The sequence below is a fragment of the Lissotriton vulgaris genome, chromosome 6 (genome assembly GCF_964263255.1).
Source record: "Lissotriton vulgaris chromosome 6, aLisVul1.2, whole genome shotgun sequence".
Lineage (NCBI taxonomy): Eukaryota > Metazoa > Chordata > Amphibia > Caudata > Salamandridae > Lissotriton > Lissotriton vulgaris.
In genome coordinates, this window is record NC_141694.1 from 929632641 (window position 1) to 929652906 (window position 20266).

Consider the following 20266-nt stretch of genomic DNA (forward strand, 5'->3'; position numbering starts at 1 on the left):
GAAAGCCTGGCGGTGGTGTGGGCGTGCAAACATTTCCATCTCTTTGTGTATGGGAAGCATTTCACCATCATCAAGGATCACCAAGCCCTTGTTACCATCTTTGGCAACCCCAACGCCAAGATGCCACTGCGCATTGAACGGTGGGGACTACGTCTCCAGGACTACATCTATACCATCGTCCACAAGCCAGGAAAGGCAGAAAACCCGGCTGACTATATGTCCCGACATCCCCAACCACTCACAGGCGTGGCGCACTCACTAGCCGAAGAATACATTCATTTTGTTGTTGGCACTGCCTGCCCACCTACAGTCCCACTGGAAGCCATCAGGGAGGCATCAGCGCAAGATTCAGTCCTGCAAGATGTCATAGATCGCGTACGCAGCAACTCGTGGCGCCATGTAAAAGACACCTCACAAGACTCAAGTCAGCATGTCCGTGACCTGGTGGCATTCAAACATGTCCAAGAAGGGCTCAGTCCTGCTCCGGCTGATCTTTCCCCGGAGAAGGCGCCTCTCCGTGGGGGTCATTATGCCTGAGGAAATATGGAACCGGGCGGAGAAGGCCCAAAGTGGCCCGACATTGCGGGAGGTGCTGGCGGCCCTAGAGGCACATTAGGCGACTGTGGCAGCTCAGACCTGCGGCCTGTTGTCGGCGGCAGATGGATTTAAAGGACTGAGACCGGATCCTGACTCGATGCCTGAGACCCGGCAGCCAGCTTGCCTTTTGATCGACGCCCCAGTGGCGCACTTAGACCGGTGCTGGAAGCTGTGCCTGCCCCTACAGAAGTGGATCTACTCGAATGGACTGTGATCGGTGACTTAACAAATTTTTAGGAATCCCCGGTTTTGCAGCTGTCGGAACATTCAACTGCTGTCCCTATCCTGGAACCTTTTAATTGGTACTGTGAACTGTTTTGGACTGTCCCGAACCCCCTCCCCAGTCGGTCTATCAAGATGGCGGATGTGATAATGCCTGGCTTCGGAGACGGGGAGGGACATCGTTGGTACCAGCTGCTTACTTTGGGATCTACTGTTCTTTTTCCATCTACTGAACTATGTTCCGACCACTTCTGTGTATCTTTTGACATTTTGATGATGGGGCTTTATTCGTCTGAGGGACTCGGCGAATTCGATCGACGGGGCCAAGGCTGAGACTGTTGTTTGGGTTGTTCATTGTGGTTTTATCGATAACGGGACTGCTTCCTTAGCTTAACGGAGTCCGGGGCGGGGTTGGTGGTTCCCCCCGGGATGTTTTCTCAGTTCGGACTATTCAGATGTGACAGTTTCGGGGGGACCCCTTTGTTAGGGCGGGGGGGAGAGACCGGGAGCACGTAGAAGATAGTCCTCCTCCATTTCCCCTCTTTGGGTGGGGTTTAATTTTTTCTGTCTTTCTCTGGGTCTTTCTATATTTCAGGTTTCAGTTCTTGGGCGACAGGCACGCTGCTAGGGGGGTAGGCCGTAGTCATCTGCAGGGGTGCAGAGTGGGGGGTTGGGGGATAGGTGTTTTGTTTTTCGTTTTATTTCTATGGCCTTTTTCTTCTTATCTTTCTTTGCCCTTTTCTTTTCTTCTTTTCCGGGTCAGTGTAATGGGTTCATTTTTATGGCCATCTCTGCTGTTTCATATGTGCCTCAATTCTCGCGATGTTTCAGTGCTACCGGGCGGACATTCAGCTGGCGCGAACTATATTTGTACGCTCGCCTATCCTGAATAGTATGTTTTAACGCCACTGACTTACACGAAGATGATTTAACTGTGGACATATTGCTAATTCGCCCCCCCTTTTTTTTTCGCAACTTGAGATATTGTATGGCACCTGATCCTTCTATCTTATATTATAAAATTGAACCTTTTTATCCTGTTACCAACTTGATATGTTTTACAACCAGTACGTATTGTGGACGTGGCGAATCTGCTCCCCGGGATGCTGAGTCTGGGTTTTGATTGTTTTATTGTGTTGCAACTGCTTAGCGTCCGGCCCTGGGGGTTGTAGGCCCGTGTTTGTACTTGGTTGAAATGTCAAATAAAGGTTTTCCAAAAAAAAAAAAACATGTCCAAGAAGAACTATCCATCGGTGAAGACGGTTTACTCCTGAGAGGGGGGAGGATTGTAATCCCACAAGGACTACGGCAAGGAGTGATCAACCTCGCCCATGAAGGCCACAGAGGCATAAGTGCCACGAAGAAAGCACTACGGGAACGTGTCTGGTTCCCCACACTGGATCAGATGGTGGAGACTACTCTTAAAGACTGCGTCCCATGTCAACTGGTGAGTCGCGAAGAACCACCCGCTCCCCTCCAAATGTCAGAACTGCCAGAAGGGGTATGGCAACAAGTCGCCATCGATTTCTTTGGCCCTGTAAAATCAGGTCAATACATCGTCGTCGTCATGGACGAATACTCCCGATTTCCATTCGCACACCTAGTGCCATCCACCAGAGCGACAACAGTGATTCCAGTGCTTGACGAACTCTTTGCAGCATGGGGCATCCCGCTGCGAGTCAAATCCGACAACGGGCCCCCATTCAACGGCCATGAATTTGCAGAGTTCGCAGCACATCTCAATTTCAAGCACCAGAAAATCACACCATTGTGGCCCCAAGCCAATGGCATGGTGGAGCGCTTCATGGGGACTCTAAAAAAGGCTATTCAGCAAGCAAAGTTAACTCATCGAGATATCCAGCAAACCTTGAAAGAAGTACTTCAGGCATATCGCACCACGCCGCACAACACCACTAATCAGTGTCCGGTGACTGTGATGCTAGGAAGAACTCCCCGCACTCGACTGCCCACGCTGGACAGCACACTCCTAAGGGGCGCTGTCCTGTTGCTTCTGGGGCATTGGCCACACATCTCAGCAGCACTGAATTTTGCAAGGGCAGTTTCCCACGAGCCTTTGTTTCCTAATTAAACTGAGCTGTGAGTGCCACCTAAAAATAGGTTATCTGTATGTCAAAACATGAACTTTTGAAACAAAAGTGTACACGCTTTACTAGGAGATGCAGCGAATTGGGGGCAAATCTCTGACAAGTGCATTTTAGTCACCCAGTCAGCTTAACTCTCTCTCCTTTTTAGGGCTCGCGAACTATCAATGCGCGCAAGCGCATTGAGTGGAGCGAGAATTCAAGTGCTCAAAAAGCTTGTGAAACCAAGGGTTTAGTTTGTGCGGTTTTCTTTAAGTTCACGTGAATCACGTGACCAAACAAGCACGCGCATCAGCCTCCCTCCCTCCCTCCTAATTGCATTTTTTCACGGCCGCACAGCACATCAAACGGCTTCTCCCAGCGTGTGCTGTGCGGCTTCTCCTCCCCCTAATTATTCATGGCTGGCCGGTGGCCGGCCGTACTTTCAGTTTCCCTGCCGCTCTTCACCCCGCTCCGAGATCGATTTATTCTATCTTCTCTTATCATTGTATTTTTCCTTTTTCCTTTCGTCTATTATTTCCTTTGCAGGTTTTACTGCTACTCTCTTTTCTCTGCGCTTCGCCGTACTTTCAGTTTCCCGGCCGCTCTTCACCCCGCTCCGAGATCGATTCATTCTATCTTCTCTTATCATTGTATTTTTCCTTTTTCCTTTCGTCTATTATTTCCTTTGCAGGTTTTACTGCTACTCTCTTTTCTCTGCGCTTCGTTTTCTGCCCGCTCCCACGCCCTTTTCACTTCACCCCGCTCTGAGATCGATTCATTCTATCTTCTCTTATCATTGTATTTTTCCTTTTTCCTTTCGTCTATTATTTCCTTTTCAGGTTTTACTGCTACTCTCTTTTCTCTGCGCTTCGTTTTCTGCCCGCTCCCACGCCCTTTTCACTTCCCTCTCTGACAAGCACTTTTTCCGCCTCCGAGCCTCCGAGCCTCCCCTCCTCAGCCCGTGCGCTAACCCAGGCTCCCGCCTCTGGCAGATCTTATCTTTGGGCCTGCGCACCTCAATAGGGATACCCCAACTTTAAAGGCAGGATTTCAGGGCGGCAGAGACAGAGACAGCTCATCACCTAAATCACATAATGTAGTCAACAACCCACCCCGGCACTGATAGCCTTTTGAAGAAAGCTTGGTGACACCTGTATCCATTACTGGGAGATGTTGGCACTCTTAATTGCTTATTGGCCTTTACTAGGACAGTGAATATTTGAATTATATGGGAAGTCTTTTGCTGTTTGCCTGAGAGTCACTATTACACTCACTGCACCCTACCTCACTCACGGATCGGTCTTCACTCACTGATATATATATCCCTTGCTTGTACATACATGCTAAATATTTTAAAATGGGGGGTTTAACTAAAAATCGGAGAGGCGGGGAAGAGGGGGGTGTATTTTCCAAACTTACTTCTACTGAAGCAGAAGTTAATCAATGTGCTTTTGTTTCGGTAAAGATACGACCATAAAAGGGCATCTTTCGAATTCCATTAAAACAAGTGAATACAATTATCTTAAAACAATACAAGCCATTTCAGGCAGGACACAGCTAGAATAAATATTTATTTGTTGCTTCTAAGCGTGGGAGTCTCCCGTATGGAATCGGGTATATTGGCATGTATGCTCTCAGCATCATGATCCCCTACTCTCTGCTCGCTCCTGTCACACAACTCTCCGCCACCACCACAGTCACCGATCCCACCTATCAATGCCAGAACATTTGTAGGGCTGTTTCCGGGTCGCAGAACGGCCATATGTTGCATCCAGTGACATGCTTTGGGGAGTGCTGTCCCTGCTGTGGTTCGGGGACACCAATGCAGTTGTATCCATGACGGAGGGGCCTGACCTGCGGCTGCCATGTTTGTGATTAAGGAGAAAGCCCTATGTTATGGGTACTCACAATTATTTTTCCAAGGGTCACAAAATTTGGTCCGGCTCGCACCCCACCCCCCCTCCCGCATTTTTTCCTGCTCGCTTATTCAATACATGTGGCCAGCCAGCTTTGACATTTACAGCCCCGATGTCGGAAGGCATACATGCTCCAGTGCAGCGGTGTACATTACAGCACAGGCCTTTGTAGGGGTAGAGATATTATGGAGCGGTGCCAGAATCATACACCGGTCTTGGTGCCTCTTAATTAACTATACTGCAGCTATGCCCGTGTACATGGAAAACCTCACACATTTTAATCCTGAAGAATTGATGAGACAACTGTCTGGCGCTTCCAGCACGTTTTTGCAAAGTCTTGTAATTTCATCAATATTTCTGTCCATCTCCTGCACCAGAAATGACATTTATCTGAGCTTGGGGGATGTCATGTAACTACTACCTATAAAGTAAAAGAGGCTTAGAGTACACACATCCCGAATATTTTCAATACGACCGAGAGGACAGTAAAAAGAAGTGCTGAGAAGATGCCCAAGATCACACTGATGCAAAATATTGGTCAAAAACGAATAAAAACAACGCAAAATTCAAAATACCATTCAACAACATACATTTCACAAACCTCACATAATACGCATATGCCATGCATGAATTGCAGGTATCCCACAAAGGGAATAGTCGTGCGTAGCTGTAGCTTTTTAACACTTCATCTGTCTGCCTCACACGTGACATAACCGGATCTAGAAAGCAGCTTAATGTTTCTGAGCTGGCACAATGGAGAGAAAGTTATATATCCATAGAAACTTAAGTATGAATTCAGGGTCATTTTTACAGTTCTGTCTCCTGAAAAGTAACACACAACTGGTTTCCACCCTTCCTACATTCAATGAAAGACACAATCTGTTGACAAGCCAGGGCAATCCTGATGTTCCCACTTCCCTTCCATGAAGGCTGTGCGCTGCCAGCACAGGAACCAAACACACCAAAGGAGAAAGATGTCACTAGTCTTAACTTGTTAAGTAAAAATAAGTGGCTTGTGCCAAGCTGAGGCTCGCCCCCCCCCCCCATTATGCTGCTTCCTTGTTTTTATTACAACCTGGTGACTAAATAAACAAGCATTAGAAAAGCAATAGGTCTTGACTTTTATTAAGTTAAAGCCATTTTCTTTGCTATACAATACCATTAGCAAAGCAAATGGGCTTTAACTTAGTCAAAGGCGAGCGAGACATATTGCATTTTCAGTGCTTGTTTTGCATTTTTCTTGACTGTCCAAAATTACACTGACTGCACTGTTTGTGGTGAACGCATGCCCTGTGCTGAGCACTCCGTAAACTTCGCTTTGTTAGCCCTTCCGCCTCACTGTGTGGGCTCGGCCTCTTTCTGCCTTCTTCTCGGAGCAGCAACAGCTCTTGCAGTGAATGGTGCGCGTGTTCTGTGCAGGTAGCATGGCTCTTGAAGAAAATGGTCCGAGAGTCCCCAGCAAAGCAGTGATCGTACCAGGGAATGGCGGGGGCAACGTAGAGTCCTGTCTGTGGTACGGATGGACCAAGAGACGGCTTGATAAGGTAAACATACGGTGGAGCTTTCAATGGGCAGCGCCAGAGTGTATTGTAGTGTTTCAGACCCACACGCAGTCAGGTCGGTGGAGATACAACTATAAATGTAGTTATATACAGTGTATTTGTTTGGAGCTGACGCAAGATTCGTAGAAACACGATTAGCTTTAGTTGTAGCCAGCGTTTGAATCTGCTGCTTCGTAGCGCCATAAACATAGTTGTCAAGTATTTCCATGTATCATGTCTTATCAGTAAGTTCTCAATTGAAAACATGGTACCCCCGGTGTAATTTTAGGTCTAAGAGGAGGGGGAGACACTAAATGCTGTAAGTAATTGCAGTGTACTTTGGTATATATTTTTATATTGAAAAAATTCTCAGAAAAAATAATTGTGTATGTATGAAAAAAAGAAAAACAAAATGTACATTTTTGAAATAATTCTCTATGTGTCACACTGTAAGTGGTGATTAGTTTAGGTAATGAGCCAAAGGAGGCCATAGCTAAAAGTAATATAGGTTGAATAAGAGGTTCTGTTCCTGTATTTAATTATCAGTAAGTTCTGACTTTTCACCCAACTAATTGCACCTTACTTTCTGGGACTTTAATTTTATTTTTTACACCTAAGTATAGGTTAAAACAATAACCTCATGAGTAGTGGTATTGGATTAAAAGCCAGTACTGGCTGAAAGTGTCACACATTACATGGGGCATGGGTGGTAATGACTGAAGTGATTCATTTCAGATAGGAGCCACGTAGAATTAATATGTGTTCTAGTGCTATAAGCAAAAATGATTAGCATGACAAGTCGGAAGGCTATATATACTAACTCGGATAAGAATATTCATGTTAGCTGTGGCTCACGAAGCCTAATTACCAGAAACCTGTTGTGAGGAGCTTTTCATTTAGGTAAAATAGTGCAATCACGACAGAAGACTGCCAAATACTTCTCCCCTTACAGACTTTAACAATCACGTCACCAATTCATAGATCAAACTATGTCCCAACCGCCCCACCCCACCCCTCTGGGCCTTCGGGACTCAAACCCCTTTTGCCTTCTGTCTGTCACCTACCTGAATGCTGTCCATGAAACCGTCCTTAAGCCTCATTTCACCAGTCCATTCTTTTCAGGCTAATTCAAGTAATAGTCCTAAACTTCTGCCCTTCAGAACAATTAGCGAGCCCTACCCCTACCCCAACACCAACACCTGCACATCCCAAACTGTCCGGCTTGTCCTGAAAATCAAAGTTAACCCTACTATAACACAGAAATTGCTAACAACTTAGTACCAGGAAAATCCTCCCCGAGGAGTTTTCCTGTTCCATCAAATATGGGCACAAGTCCTAAAACAAGCATTGATAAAATGCATTAGGTTTCACGTATGTGATTAATAATAATCTGCTTTTTGTTGTAAGTTGTATCTTGCTTAGTAGTTGTGCAATATAAGTTCCAGAAAGTCTGTTAAAGTGTTATGACTTGTTTATGTACAAAAAGGCAATATATTGTCCTGTTACTAGTTGTATAGTGCAGGTATGTAATAACGTTTTGAGAAATGAAAGCGGGAAATAATAGAATTAATTGATGTAATAACAATATTATGTGTTTAGAGGAGTCATGACAACTTTTGGCCACAGTGCCACTGCACCTGCTGCATCATTCAAATCATGACCTAATTCCTGTAAGGTAATTGATCGTGTGACTGCCTGCTTAGAAGAAAATATTGCCATATTTGGAGTTTAGAGGGGTTCCTAGAGCTTTGGGCCCACCGTTACTGCACCATTGAAATCATGACCCTAGTGCCTGCAAGGGAACTTCACTTGTGACTGCTTATTTAGCAGGTAAATATAGCAATATTTGTTGTTAAGAGGACTTCTGAACACCTTTGACCCCGGTACCACTAAACCTGCAGCATCATTGAAATCATGGCCCTAGTGCATTCTAGAATACTGCACTTGTGACTGCCTCATTAGTAGTAAAGTGTAGCAATATTTTGCGTGTAGTGTGGTCCTTAGATCTTTTGGCCTCTAGGCCCCTGCACCATTCAAATGAAGCCCCTTTTAGCTGCAAGATAACTGCAATTGTGTTTGCCTGTATAGTAGTAAAAGATAGCCGTATTAAGTGTTTCGGGGAGGTCAAGACAAATTTTGGGCCCGGTGCCACTGCTCCTGCTGCACCATTCAGGTTCAGCCTGTTGTCAGCAAGGTAACTGCACTTGTGACTGCCTGTTTAGTAGTAAAATATAGCAATATTTGGTATTTAGTGGGGTTCCTAGAGCTTTTGGTCCTGGTGCTACTGCATCTGCTGCACCATTCAAATAATGACCCTATTGCCCTCCAGATAAATGCACTTGTGACTGTTTTGTTTAGTAGTCACATTTAGCAATGATCTGGGTTTAGTGGGGTCCCTAGATCTTTTGGCCTCAGTCCAATTCAAATCAAGTCCTTTTAACTGGAAGGTAGCTGCCTGTTTTGGTGCAAATATAGAAATTGTATGTATTTAGATGAGTTCTGACAAGTTTTGGATCCGGGGCTGCTGCTCCATTGAAATAATGACTAGTTGTCTGCAAGGTAACTGCACTTGTGCTGCCTATTTAGGAATAAAATATAGCAATATTAGGTGTTTAGTGGTGTGCCTGGAGCTTTTGGGCCTGGTGCCACTGTACCTACTGAATCATTCAAATAATGACCCTGTTGCCTGCAAGGTAACTTCACGTGTGACTGCCTATTTGATAGTAAAATATAGCAATATTTAGTGTTTAGTGGAGTTATGACAACTTTTGGCCGGTGCCACTACACCTTTCGCACAATTTAAATTAAGCCCCTTTCAAATGCAATGTAGCTGCAATTGTGACTGCCTGTTTATTAGTAAAATATAGCAATATTAGGTGTTTAGAGGAGCTCTGACAACTTTTTGGCCCAGTGCCACTTGACCTGCTGCACCATTCAAATCATGACCCTATTATCTGAAAGTTAACTGTACTTGTGACTGTCTGTTCAGTTGTAAAATATAGCAATTTTAGTTGTTTAGTGGGGTACCTAGAGCTTTTGGTCCTGGTGTCACTGCCCCTTCTGCACCGTTAAAGTCATGACCCTGTTGTCTGCAAGGTAACTGCACTTGTGACTGCCTGTTTAGTTTCAAATTGATTTTAGCATTAATCTGGTTTTAGTGGGGTCCCTAGAGCTTTTGTCTCTGGTGTCACTGCAAACGTGACTGCCTGTTTAGTAGTCAAGTAGAGCAATATTATGTGTTTAGATGAGATCTGACAACTTTTGAGCACGGTGCTACTGCACCTGCTGCACCATTCAAATCATGACTCTGTTGTCTGCAAGGTACCGTCACTCGTTGATGCCTGTTTATTAGTGAAATATACCATCGCTCTTATATATCCACTTTATTTTTAACGAACAATGTTTATTACAACATTTAGAATTTGATCATAATGACCAAATAAAAATCAATCCAATATACCTGCAAAGTGCAAAGAAAGGTACTGAGGCATGAATAGGAAATACCACAAACATTCTAAGGCAAAAGCATCTGCTTTACACAACGAAGTAATAAAAAGCAAGCATTCCAGCATACTGTTAGAAGCTGCCTGCCTGCCTTTTCCGTGAGAAGAGATCTTATCTTGACAGTGAATGGGGCTTAAACAATGTGAATATCTTTACTAGAAGTATAGTAAATGCGTGCAGCCAGGGGAAGTTAACAAAAAAAATGTTCCACACAAAAGCGAATGAACACAGTAATTCGGGTAAAAGGGAACTGATAAGAGCCCCCTTTTAGGATATATTAAATACAAGAAATTTCACAAGTACATCACAAGCGCCTTGCAGGCGAAACCTAAAAAAGAAGTGGAGGGACTAACCAAATTAAGTAATATGCAAGTGTCATCGCAGTGCGTGACATTTCATGTCGCATCACAAGAAGAGACATCTGATCTCAAGACCTCACACATATGTTTAACAGGTCTATCATATGTACATTTGAGAGCATTCCAAGACTTAGCAAATAAAAGCTGATCAGAGCGTAAGCCTGTGCCTTAAGTTCCCTGTCTGAAGAAATTAACAGCCCAATTGTGGATAAAGTTTGGTTTCTGACTAACTAAATTCGACAAGCACTAAGTTCTACCAGCTAGCAAAACCTGGCACCAAGTGTGGAGCAAATTATTAATAATCTGCTGTTGCTGGGTCACCTCTTCGCTACAGGTTCTTAGCAAGCAAGGAGGACTTGACACTGGAGCGAAGTTTAAACCATAGGTCATTTATTAACCTCATCGCTGCTAAACATATTCCCCTCCGGTGCTGAACTATAATGATAATGGGTGTGGTCATGACGGAACGGTTCCGTCCTCAGCACAGCTCCACTGTGCCTCATGACGGAACCGTTCCGTCATGAGCATCGAAGGGGTTAAGCATTCATGAATGGGTCTCCATCCGACAAGCACCATAGAGATACTCAAGGAGAGCGCACACTGAACAATGGTTACATGGGTTTTTATAGCAAAGATCACAGACAAGGGACGCCCAGAGGTAAATAGAACTTTGGGAAGAACACACAAATGAGACAATCTGTAAGAATCAACAACCTTGGTGTCTTGTGTAACTGTCGCGTCCTGAGGCTGCACAATACGATAGGTTATCTGAACAAACTTTATCTAAGTATTTACCATTGTTTAAAAGAACCCAGTGCAGACATCAGCTGTTCTTTTGTTCTGACTTTGCATGTTTACGCAGCCTACAATGTCTCAATTTAGATTCGTTACCTAATGTTTATGCAGGTGTGGTGTCAAGGATAGAGCCAGGCTGAAAACAGAGCAGGGGTGAAAATGGATGAGGCACAGCTTAATTAAAAAACGAAAGAATCAGATTTTACATTTCCACAACCCTTCCTTTTCAGCGGTGGTGAATCCATTCTAAGAGGTACACATATTGTGTACATTAATATTCATCAGTTCATGAATTTCGGTATGCACCATCATTTTTCTATTCAATTCATGAACATTGACTGTGGAAGGTTTAATACTACTACAAATATTTATGCAAGAGTTGCATATCATAGGGGCACATTAGATGCTGCAGCAGCAAGTTAGAAAGATGGCTCTTATCATTACTATTCCCATTAATAATTTCCAACCCCAACTGGAGATAACTCCATGTAACCATTTGGACCAGGACCATGTTCCTTGGTCTTGATGTATTTCTGCAGCTATTTTATGTAATCTGGAAATGGTGTTATAGACAGAAGGGGCGTGGTATGAACTCACAGCAGCTACTACCGATGATGTGACATGCTCCACCATGGTCGGCGAGCACTACATCAAGCACCAATCTATTTTAAAGAGTTACAATCCTTGTAATTTGGAGCTCTTCTGTAATATTTCCTTGAGCCATTGCTGTCTGATTAGTCACTGCTTCTACCACTCGGGTGAGGCGTCTAATCTTTCAACTGTGCAGGGCTGAACCGAAAAAGAAAAAGAGTCCCAAATTAAAATCAACGTATTTCTGCAAGGCTGTATCAGTCTGATCTACTTTATCACTATTTATGGTCCTTTTGAATCTATTTAAAGAAATGTCATTAAACAATTTCTGCTCTTCATGATTGGAGGCGGGTGATAGGGACATAGGAGGAAGCAACAAGGACACATAACAGATGCCAGACAAACTGACTGGAAGATATTAGTAACCCTTGTTTCCACAAATTAAGTAAGTGTTATAGGAAGATAGAAAAGTGCTATTGTTAGTTCCAGTAATATTTAAAACAGTGGTACAGTCACTTTTTCCCACACAGGAATACTGCCAATACTGCTCACACAAAGTTTTGCTCGGGCTCTGGTTACAGCGATTACAGGAGGCCCATTACCCTTGGCTGTTCGAGTGTTGGTGAAGACATATCTGGTGGAGGAATTCCTTCTGCGATACTCCTCCATTTCCCATACAGTTCCTTTGGCTTGGGGATCTCCTTCCTCATCAGGGTAACAGACCCTTTTAGGTCTCGCCTGTCGATGCGCATGCGCATCGAGCAAGCGAGACTATTGCGAGTTATCCACTCTTTATCCACACTGCAAGGAATCGTGGCGATTCCTTGCAGTGCACGATAAATTTAAGCTCAATGCGCATGCGCATTGAGCTTAAATGCGCGTGCACATGCCCCCAGCCGCCTACTCTCTCTCTCAGCCTTCCCACAACTCCGCCCCCTCACTACTTGATTGCACGGCCGCTAGGCCGTGCCTCCCCTACTCTCCTCCCCCCTCCTCCTCTCCTCCCCTGCCTGCCTGCCTGCCGCTAGGCCGTGCCTCCCCTACTCTCCTCCCCCCTCCTCCTCCTACTCTCCTCCCCTGCCTGCCTGCCGTGTCGCACCTCTCCCCTCTCCGCCCCCTCCCCTGCCCGCCGTGTTACGGTGAAAGGCTTGTTGAGCAATCTGGTTGTTTACAAGTGAGCTGTTTTGACTTGGTTAAAATGTTTTTTTAGCTTCTAAAGTTGTATTATTTAAAAAAAGATGTCTCTCCCGCTCTCCACAGTGCGGTGTTTGCACACACAGTATCCAAGCGCTTGCTCGTGCTCGGCATGTGAGTTGTGTTGTAATAACGGCCGCAGCTCGCGCTCTGCAGAGGAAAGGAGCCTCGCGCCGAGTTGTATTATTTAAAAAAAGATGTCTCTCCCGCTCTCCACAGTGCGGTGTTTGCACACACAGTATCCAAGCGATTGCTCGGCATGTGAGTTGTGTTGTAATAACGGCCGCAGCTCGCGCTCTGCAGAGGAAAGGAGCCTCGCGCCGAGTTGTATTATTTAAAAAAAGATGTCTCTCCCGCTCTCCACAGTGCGGTGTTTGCACACACAGTATCCAAGCGCTTGCTCGTGCTCGGCATGTGAGTTGTGTTGTAATAACGGCCGCAGCTCGCGCTCTGCAGAGGAAAGGAGCCTCGCGCCGCATGCATGAAAAGCGGCCAGACTTCCCTTGAAGGGCCTGCTTTCTGTTTCAGGATTAGTCCTCTGCATCCGTGACTTCCCATTTGGACAGCATCAAATATTTATCCCGCCCTTCTCAGGGGTGTACTGGTTTGCATTTGTCTGCCGAATTTGCATTCCTGTCTCGTCTCTCCGGCGACACAAGTTGGCCCGTGACGAGGCTCGTTTTCAAAGTCTCGGGTCATCGGTCTACGGTTGAAGTTCGTCCTGGCCGCGCCTTCTGCAGTTTAAACTCTTCCCTCCCCGCAGGACTGCATAGCTCAGCCTTCCTTCTCAATCTTTGCTCCAATCGATTATCCTACACTGTGGCTCCTACAGTGTTTTCAGTTGTTTCTCCCACAAACATTGTCTGACCAGTGGCCTGACACGAACTGGTGTTGCCCCCCTCGCTCCAAAATGTGATTAGGAGCCTCAGAGGCTCCGTGTCTCACAGATATTCATTAGCCTTGAGCTGAAACGGGGCTTCTGAAATATTGGAGATGGGGAGGGGAGGGGGGGGTGGCAGGGCTGAACTGTATGTCTTTAACGCATGTAAGCGTTTCACCTTAGGTACACTAGTTTATTTGAAAATTATTTATTAAAAGTGAGTTTTTAACTATGGACTGAGAAGCCTTCCTGTGCCCCGTCAGGTGACGTTGCGTACAAGTAACGAAGAGGCAAACCAGTTGTCACGTATACCTTAAATGTTGCCTAGATTCGTATTATAGGTGGAGCAAAGTTATAAGCTATTAAACACAAAAGAGGTTTTTGAACAGCTCACTTATTTAAAGGTACTCTCATATGAAGGGCCCTCAGTGAAATAAGGTATTTGCCTAAGATCACACAGTTTACTCCAGCAATAAAGGCTATATTAATTCCACATTCTTTTTTCTCACTGTGTAATTTAGCTGCTACCTGGTTTAATTCTTTCTTGTATCAAATGTTATTGCTTTGTCCTCAAATTTTGGAGGTTGAGACAAGAGGTGGGTGACTGGTAGAATCCACATTTAATGTTGGGCAGTTTTAAATAGTGCAAACCTTTCCCATGGACATAAGAGCGCTTCACAACAAAGACTAAGGCTAATTTTGTTATTTTTTCTATATAGGGTAATGGCACTCACTCACCCTCACCCACACTCACCCTCACCCACACTCACCCTCACCCTCACTCACCCTCACCCTCACTCACCCTCAACCCCTCACTCACCCTCAACCCCTCACCTACCCTCACCCTCACTCACCCTCAACCCCTCACCCTCACCCACCCTCAACACCTCACCCTCACTCACCCTCAACACCTCACCCTCACTCACCCTCAACCCCTCACCCTCACTCACCCCCACTCACCCTCAACCCCTCACCCCCTCACCCTCACTCACCCTCACTCACCCTCAACCCCTCACCCACCCTCAACCCCTCACCCTCAATCCCTCACCCTCACTCACCCACACTCACCCACACTCACCCACACTCACCCACACTCACCCTCACTCACCCTCACTCACCCACACTCACCCACACTCACCCTCACTCACCCTCACCCACCCACCCTCACTCACCTTCACCCTCACTCACCTTCACCCTCGCTCACCCTCAACCCCTCACCCTCACTCACCCCCACTCACCCTCAACCCCTCACCCTCAACCCCTCACCCTCCCTCACCCTCATTCACCCTCAACCCCTCACCCTCACTCACCCTCAACCCCTCACCCTCACTCACCCTCAACCCCTCACCCTCACTCACCCTCAACCCCTCACCCTCACTCACCCTCAACCCCTCACCCTCACTCACCCTCAACCCCTCACCCTCACTCACCCTCAACCCCTCACCCTCAATCCCTCACCCTCACCCGTACTCACCCACACTCACCCCCACTCACCCCCACTCACACTCACCCACCCTCACTCACACTCACCCACCCTCACTCACCCTCACCCTCACTCACCCTCACTCACCCTCACTCACCCTCACTCACCCTCACCCTCACTCACCCTCACTCACCCTCAACCTCATGCTAAAGATTTACAAAAAAAACCATTAACAATTCTAAAAGCACTAACTCTAATGCTGCGAGACCTATTGCATTTCTAATGCTTGTTTAATTGGGCATTGAGTCTTCCTACATCAGCAAAAACCTTTTGACTAATTTCAGAGGCCCACAACAATACAAACCAGGCTCTACAGGATCCATTATGTGAAAATGGCAAGGGGCGAAAAGGTGTTCCTCCCTTCTTTTGATGAGCGGGCATAATTCCAAATATCCAGAAGTTGGTAGTGTTTGTAGCATTGTGGGTATGATGTAGCATTTGTATGAAAGTGTTATTGAGGTAGGACATTTTGTGTTTTTTCTCATGGGTGGGAAGAGTATAGTAAAAATGTTCTGTGGGGACTGGAGTAGTGGCGGGTAATAGGGTTCGAGCCAGAATCACTATTTCCATTGTCCAAAAAACTGCTGCCAATGTTATCAATAGTATGATCAGAGTCACCATACACAGAGTCTTGTCTTCGTTTTGCAACTGCAACTTAGATCCCAATTTCTGCATTTCTCTTTCTCGGTATCGATACAACCACATGTCGGAGAGAGATCCAGGCAACACTGAACACGTATCACAGCCCCCTCTGAACCTAGTTCAGCCGATTCTGTGATCCTACTGTGTCACAGCCGACCTGTTCCACTAATTGAAACCGGTCCTCCGGTGTCTCTATCTGCTCCTTCCCTTCCTTGGTCGTAAATCGTACCTTGTTGCTGAAGGTGTAGTTTGATCAGGAAACAAAGTATCTTCATTCAGAGGAGCAACACTTTTCCGAGTCTGTAAGACATCCTTCATATCGTTTCTGCCTTCTGGCTGGAGAACCGTTACTGGGATTCGCTTGCAGTGCCCCTTATTTATCCAGTGGCATCTGTTGGTGACACGGACAGCAGTTCGAGTCGCAAGTAGGATCTGCTCCGGATCCTTCCAGTGAGGCTCCAAATTCATAGAATGCTGAAAGTTCTTTATAAGCGCATATTCCCCAGGTTAAAGACCATGGGCTGGACCCTCTGATTTGTCTGGAATAGCTTCACGCACCTGCTGATGAATCGGAGACAGTTTCAGTCAAGTTTTTAAGATAATCACTCAAAACAGGGTACTGTACTTCTTTAATCATATTTGGCCTTGGGGGTCCCCATACATCCATAGGTCTACCAAAGACGATCTCGTAGGGAGAAAGTCCAATCTTACTATGTGGGATGGAACAAACAGATAACAAAGCTAGGGGCAAGGCATCTGACCAATTTGTTGCTTGTATTTTCGCTAATTTTAGTTTCAACGTGGCATTGTACCTTTCTACCAAACCCGCTGCCTGAGGATAATTAGCAGCATGAAAGCTCTGCTTTACCCTTAACCCCTTCATTAGGTACTCTATTATCTGGCCAGTAAAGTGGGGGCCGTTGTCGCTCCATAGGACTCTAGAAACCCCAAAACGGGGTAAAAACTCCTTTAACAAGATTTTTGCTGTTGTCAAGGCTGTGTTGTCTTTGGTGGGATAGGCTTCTACCCACTTACTGAAGGAACAGACCACAACTAGTACATACGTTAAGTTGTTACAGCGCTCTAATTGTATGTAGTCCATTTGGAGTGCTTCGAAGGGTACCTGAGGTGGAGAAAATCCACAAGTAGGGGTTGATATTCCCTTCCCAGGATTGTGCTGTAAACATATCATACAATTTTTAACCAAATGCTCAGCTGTTTTCTGAATGAGTGGACCATCCCAGACTGAATCTAATTGGGAAATGATGTTTTTGGCACTAACATGAGCAGGTCCATGAAGCCATAGTTACAAAAGGCAATACATAAGCATTGGTCAATTTCCATTTTGGCATATCTTTTGACCTCCAACATACCTCTTCATCTAACTCTACTTCCTTTTGCCATTCTGCCCTTTCTTATTCAGTGGCTGACTGATGTATGTCCTTAATCTCTGTATACATGTTTTCCCATCTTTCAGCTTGGGATCATAACACATACATTTTACTCATGAATGCATTTGCAGTTTCTCATGCAACTTCGTCCGCAAAAGCATTTCCTTGTCCCACCTTGTCTGTAACTTTCTTGTTGGCACTACATTTGATAATGGCTACACTCTTTAGCAATGTCAAGGTAGATAGAAGACTGTTTACTTATTCGGCATGTTGTATTTTAGAGCCATGGGAGGTTAGAAATCCCTGTTCCTACCAGAGATTGCCGAAGTTGGGTGCCACATCAAATGCATACTGGCTGTCCGTATCAATATTCACTCTTAATCCCTGACTAAGTTTGCAAGCCCTCAAAAGCTCAATAAGTTCAGCTGCCTGGGTAGATTTTTGCAGAATACGGGCTGTTTCTACCACAGTCTGTAATGTAGTCATGGTAAAGGATGCAGAGGTGGTGCCATCAGGTAGTCTTAAACAAGAGCCGTCCACCCATAGTTCTCCCTCAGGGTCTAACAAAGGTGTATCTTTTAGATCTATTCTTCCCTTAGTCTGTTCTTCTATGAGAAAAATACAGTTGTACAAATCATGAGCTTGTAAGCTGGCAAAGGTAACAATGTAGCTGGGTTCAATGTCAAACAACTCTTAAGTGTGATATGAGGTGCTAAAAGCGTAAGTTTGTATCCTGTGAGTCTAGTGCTAGTCAAGTGTTGCGTTTTAGTCTGATTAAGGAGTGCATCCACAGAATGTGGTACCATAACAATAAGCTTGTCACTATTCCCTCAGATTGGATATAGAAATCACTGTGGCCGCAACTGCTCTTAGACAACCTGGAAGTCCTCTGGCCACTGGGTCTAATACAGCTGAGAAATAGGCACAGGGATGATGTTTATTACCATATGGCTGTGTCAAAACTGACAATGCACATCCTTCCCTCTCGTGTACATATAGTATGAAAGGTTTTGCTTGGTCTGGAGTGCCTAACACTGAAGCAGAACAAAGGGATGCAGGAAGCTGCTGATATGCTTCCTGACATTCAGATGTCCATGGTAAAGGAGAGTGAGGTTCTGTGAATTCTGAACCCGTTTTATAAAGCTCATGGCATCGTTACGAATTTGGTAGTAGCGAACCGCAAATGACGAGTGCGGCAAGTACGAGTGTTTTCGTCATGTTCGATCGATGGATTCACTATGTATTCAGGGATTTCGTTCTGAACCTTCGGGTTCCATTTTGTGTACGGCAGCCATTTTGTGGTTGCCCTCACATAGGCCGATGACTACGGCCGAATGAGTCTTTGTGACACGTACACCTTTAGCTGACTTCTAGATGACCTGAGCGAACTGACCCTGAAGCTAACCTTGCTAGGCCAGTTCCTTGTCCGGTAGCTGGTCGAGATAGAGATCAAAGAGCAGGACATTGTTGAGTTTATGGTACACACACACACCCCTCTATCTTGCTTCACATCTGTTTCTGTTCCTTCTTTTATGGCCTGTTTATTTTGGGTTGTGGTCTCTTATCATGGGTTCGTCGGGCCTGTCCGAGCAAGAATGTTGGGCTTTCCCGTGTAATTGATGGTGAACTGGACAACTGAAAAGTGGGATTGTCGTTATGCGATACCTTTTGCAATGTCACCTATGATTGGACAGTTTGTAAATAATGGGTGGTTGTCAGGAATGTGATTTTTAGCATAAAATACGATGTCTCGCAAAATGAAAATTGAGCAATCTCTAGCGAACCTACCCGTGCCGTACTTCGTAGATTTCTGTTCCTGGTTGCAGCCAATAAATTTGATCTTTGACGTCACCGAGAAGTATCCCGTGTCTCTGTATTCTAAGACAGGTGAACCCGAAGACTTTGGGCATGCCCCTGGCGCCGCTGGGTTCTAAAACCCGGTTCTTCAGTTGGCGCCCAACATGGGGCGACTTCAGTGGTACCGGTCCAAGCCTGAAGATCGTGAGGAACTTCGTGAGAAAATTCTGGAGGAAGGCCAACCACTTCATCGACCCCTGTATGTCGCCGTGGTCCGAAGGTTTTTGCTGCGAGGTTCCCCCGCTTTCCGACGGCTACGAAGGACTGCTGCCCTGACTGTCGCCCTGTCTTGGACCCTTTGACGATTTGTAGAGCAAGACAATAGACGGGTCTTCTGGTGACGTGATCGATACCTCAGTTAAGTATAAGTGGAGCGTCTCCCAGTCCTTAGTTTTTGGGTATCCTTCGGGATCTTTGATTTGGAACTTGCAAGTGCCAAAGCCGAGGGACTCGTATATTTGCGAGACTATCGAGTTTTGATTATCCCTTGAAGTTTGAAGCTAGATTAGTGAGCGAAGATGCCTGGTATTAGCAAACTTGGAAAGATATTTTGTTGTGGTTGTAATAGGGATTCCCGATTGGAGGATTCGTGTCCTATACCTCCGGTTGGAACTCCAACTTATGAGCTCTATTCTAAACATGGTGTGGGCCCCATCACGTATAATGCAGTATGGGTCCGATATACGAGAAAGGACGGTGTCCTCAAATGGCCCCAATATGGTAGCTATGACACCGAGATTTTAGATAATCTGGAAGTTAAACTATTTAAGAAGAAAGCCCGGTCGGTGATGTTTGACTCTTTCCGCCTTTAGTGAAAGGAAGCCAAACAGAGAGAAATTAAACTAGCGAAGAGAAATAAGAGAGAAGGGTATATCGATAATGCAGGCTGCTATACAGTTTAAAGATAATGAGGAAGAACAAGCGAGTGAGCAGTTGCACAGGCAACGTAAAATGGCTATCGATAAATGTTATCCAGCTTTGTCACCTCTCCAGCAAAGTGCAATGAAGGACCCTGAAAAGGATCCTTTGATGTCACATTTGTTAAGTTCTCCACCCCCTTATGTGCAGAGTGCTACAGCACCTCCGCAACCTTTAGTTGCGCAACCTCCAGTTGTGCCTCTTGCTGTTGTTCAACTGCCAGCTCCTCTTCAGTTGGCTCCTATTCCTTTGGCGCAGCCTTTTCAAGGCCGCCGACTTTGCTTCCAGTTCC

At 45.6% G+C, this 20266-nt stretch overlaps 1 protein-coding gene across 1 annotated transcript in view; it reads left to right on the forward strand.

The window, feature by feature from the left end:
- Positions 1-5886: 5886 nt before the first annotated feature.
- RBBP9 (RB binding protein 9, serine hydrolase) overlaps positions 5887-20266 on the forward strand; it is a 236958-nt gene continuing 222578 nt past the window's right edge. The window contains exon 1 of the mRNA XM_086926914.1: positions 5887-6363. Within this exon, the coding sequence (XP_086783040.1) occupies positions 6217-6363 (147 nt within the window). The 5' untranslated portion in view covers positions 5887-6216. The remainder of the gene's footprint in view (positions 6364-20266) is intronic.